General features: G+C 35.6%; 1 protein-coding gene across 1 annotated transcript; it reads right to left on the bottom strand.

Moving 5' to 3' along the window:
• Window positions 1–1,346: 1,346 nt before the first annotated feature.
• On the bottom strand, window positions 1,347–2,286 carry LOC306712436 (cystatin-B-like). Its single transcript, XM_079181720.1, has 3 exons — window positions 2,127–2,286; window positions 1,905–2,009; window positions 1,347–1,659 (listed from the first exon to the last, which is right to left on the bottom strand). Exons 1-3 carry the CDS (start codon window positions 2,193–2,195, stop codon window positions 1,534–1,536), a joined length of 300 nt encoding a protein of 99 aa, XP_079037846.1. The 5' UTR covers window positions 2,196–2,286; the 3' UTR covers window positions 1,347–1,533.
• Window positions 2,287–3,343: the final 1,057 nt, after the last annotated feature.

Genomic DNA, 3,343 nt, shown 5'->3' with positions numbered 1-3,343 from the left:
ACAGCAGTATTCCCTTTACACAGTAGCAGTTATATTTCTTGCACTATCTGTGCTCAGTGTGCTGACTGTATGTGAAACGTGTTCCACTGCTGTGCAACAGGAAAAAAATGTTTCAGCAAAAATGTCTGTCTTCATGACAGTCAGAGCATGTGAATGCAGCTCTACTGTTGATCAATATAATGCTGTAACTCCGAGGTGATGATGGTTACCCAGCGATCAAAGAATAAAGACACGTTACGCACAATTTAGGTGTATTTTCCCTTTAACTCACGAGATGCAGGTAGCGTGTTTTATACTTAATGTGAATATAATTCATACTTTGTTGGCATCTTATTCTGAAAACCAGATCTAGTCTGAAGAAACCGGATGTTGTCTCACGTTAATCTTTCCGCTAACTTTCATCAAAGTCCTTCGCTCGCTCCCGATCTGTGCCGTTTGAATGCGTTTACTATGAATTTCAGCATATAGGTGCACTAACATGTAAGTGTCTGCTGAGTTGACCACGGAGATCTGAGTGTCTGCTGACTTTACCGCAGCGATGTCCAGTAATCTCCATTCCTCCACCGCTGCCAGTGAGCAACGACTTTCAAAATAAAAAGAAACGCTTAACGTTAACTTGCCCAGCACTAATAATAATACGAATATTTTGGCTTCTGCTGCTTTTATTTGTGGCGACAGAAAAAATGCGTTGCTTAAATATTTTAAAATCATATGATATTTTGTGAAAGATTGTTAATATAACGCTACGTAAAGTGTCAGTTCAGCTACATTGGAAAAACAAAAACATATTCTCTCATTGACAACTATTTAGCCATGAAGATAGTTGTATAGATGAAACAAGACAAATTATTTGTCATAGTTTTGAGAAACATGTCAGATTTCTGTCGCCACAAATAAAAGCAGCAAAAGCCAAAATATTCAACCTTTAGTCATATACCCATATAGAAATTTGATAGCATATTTCATTAGATCCCCCTGCCCTCTAAATGCCCACTTCTTTTAAAACACACCATAGATAGATTGCTGCTTCCCAAAACCACATATCTTTGTGTTCATACATTCAAAGTTGGGTTAGTTTATGTAAGCTCCCTTTTATAATTTCAGAAGAATGTATGAAGTATTTTTGTCCTCCAGGACACCTGTCAAGTAACTGACGAAGATTTTTCCTGGTTTGTGTAATCAGAACTCACATGAGAAGATTAAAGATCTTTTTCTGTGTTAAAGTCTGGGAGGGGATTTATTTACCTTTTTTAATCTAATTATCACCGTTTCTTCCAGCCAATAAAACATATATTTTAGATATCAGACAAATGCTGCATATAAGAACCACAAGACATATATGAAGATTTTTTTTAAAGGCTTTCTTTATTATTTCAATTGAAGGTTGTTCATTCAACTTGCTTTTTTCCAACACCAAATATTTGAATTGTGTTAATAAATTCAAAATCAATGTCAAATCATTTCAGGATAAAGAAGCAGAGCACTTCAATATGAGAATGCAGCCAATTTTAACTGTTGAAACAGGTTGTTTGATCACTTGGGAAAAGGTTTGAGGAGGTCATCTTCGGTTTTGTGCTGCTGCACACCACGAAGCGTAACCACTCCATCAGGTTTTCGGTAGAGACTCAGATGAATGTAGTCCTCTCCTCCAACATAAACCTGCAGGAAAAAAGAGAGGAACATTGGACATCTGAAAGAATATATTTGATCTTGTGTTGCTGAACCCTGAGGACCTTCTACCATCAGAGGTGTGTTTATAGTTTAACTCTTTACTGTCCTGCCATTAATTTGACATATCAGATTACATTGGATGTCACAAATAATGTTAAATCAACCTGTATATCATACAAAGACACTTCTGAGGCTTTCATTTTTAGTTTTTTAAATATCACAATATTATTTACCTTGATGATGTAGTTTTGTCCTCCTGTCACAATCTGATTCCTGTATTTAACTGCTTTGAACTCCCCATAGTTCACTCCAGTGAATTTATCCACATCAGTTTTCATCTGTGTATGAATGAATTAAAATGTGATGTAAATCCAGACTGAAATATAAACCAGAGTTTAGAGACACTCAGAGAGTTGAGTGTGGTTGGTGAAGAATGGAGGTAGATTGAATCTCACCTGAACACAAATCTTCTGAATTTCCTCAGTGGCATCCATTGTCGGACTCCATTCTGCAGGTCCAGCCATTGTCACAAGGTCCGTTGAAGTTAACAGAGAAGTCAACTGTCTGCTTTTACGTGTCTCGTGTGTTCATGTTCAGCTGGTTATCAGATGTATTTATACTGTGTAACCACCCTGGATACAGACTGGAAGGTGGCTCTGATGAAGTTCTGGGTGGAGCTACAGTGAAGATGTAACCTCACATGACTGTGATGAAGAAACACAGTGTATTGCTTGAGCCATTTAAATAAGTATACTACATGTAGATTTGTTTAGGTAAAAATATCACCTTAAAAAATGTGACAAAGAATCTTCACCAGTCATAGAGTACTTGATATAATTCCTGTTCACGTGCAGTCAGAATAGCCTCTTTATTGTGTAATAATTCTGAGATGAAGGAGCAGAGTATTCATATGAGACTGCAGATATATAACTAACAGAACCTGTTAATGTTAAATATGGAAACATGACTTCAGTCAGTGTATTTCCCTGTTTGGTTAGATTTTAAATGCTCACTACTCCTATTTTTTATTCCCACAAAATGTATTAAATATTGTTTTTCTCTTCCAGGACACCTGTCAATTAACTGAGACTAAGAAAGTGTTTCCTGGTCTGTGTGATCAGAACTCACAATATGAGCAAGTTTCTTTTATTATTTGATCAGAGTGAAGTTAAAAATATAAGTCTGTGACAAGGTTTGTGTGAACTAAAGAGATCTATTAAGCTTTTTTAATTCATTTGTTACCTTTTCTTCAAGATTTTGTCAGATTTTTTATACAGACTAAATAAATGAAAAGCAAATGTTTAATATAAGAGCCACAATAAATATATAGAGATATATAGAAGGTTGTGCATTCAACTTGCTGCTTCCCAACACCAAATACCTTTATTTCTATATGTTAATACATTCAAAATCATGTCAAATCCTTCCAGGATGAAGAAGCAGAGCGTTGTAATATGAGATCGCCTCCTATAAGTATTTCACTGTTGAAAAAGGTTGTTTGATCACTTTGATCATTCAAGGATAAGAGAGAGAACTCACAACATGAGAAGGTTATTACATTTAACTGGATGTCACAAAAAATGTTCATTCAACCTGTATATCATACACACATCTGAGGCTTAACATTTTTTGTTTTCAAATGTCACAATATTATTTGCCTTTGATGAGGAAG

This window comes from Pholis gunnellus (assembly GCF_910591455.1).
Source record: "Pholis gunnellus genome assembly, chromosome: 20".
NCBI classification, from domain to species: Eukaryota; Metazoa; Chordata; class Actinopteri; order Perciformes; family Pholidae; genus Pholis; species Pholis gunnellus.
Note: the sequence above shows the minus strand (reverse complement) of the source record. Positions and strands in the feature narration are given on the sequence as shown.

Excerpts from the sequence above, each read along its gene's own strand:
- LOC306712436 (XM_079181720.1), bottom strand. The coding sequence starts at position 2,195 with ATGGCTGGACCTGCAGAATGGAGTCCGACAATGGATGCCACTGAGGAA. Across the intron at positions 2,010-2,126 it reads TTCAGAAGATTTGTGTTCAG|ATGAAAACTGATGTGGATAA; the intron begins GTGAGATTCAAT and ends ATTCATACACAG. Across the intron at positions 1,660-1,904 it reads GACAAAACTACATCATCAAG|GTTTATGTTGGAGGAGAGGA; the intron begins GTAAATAATATT and ends TTTTTCCTGCAG.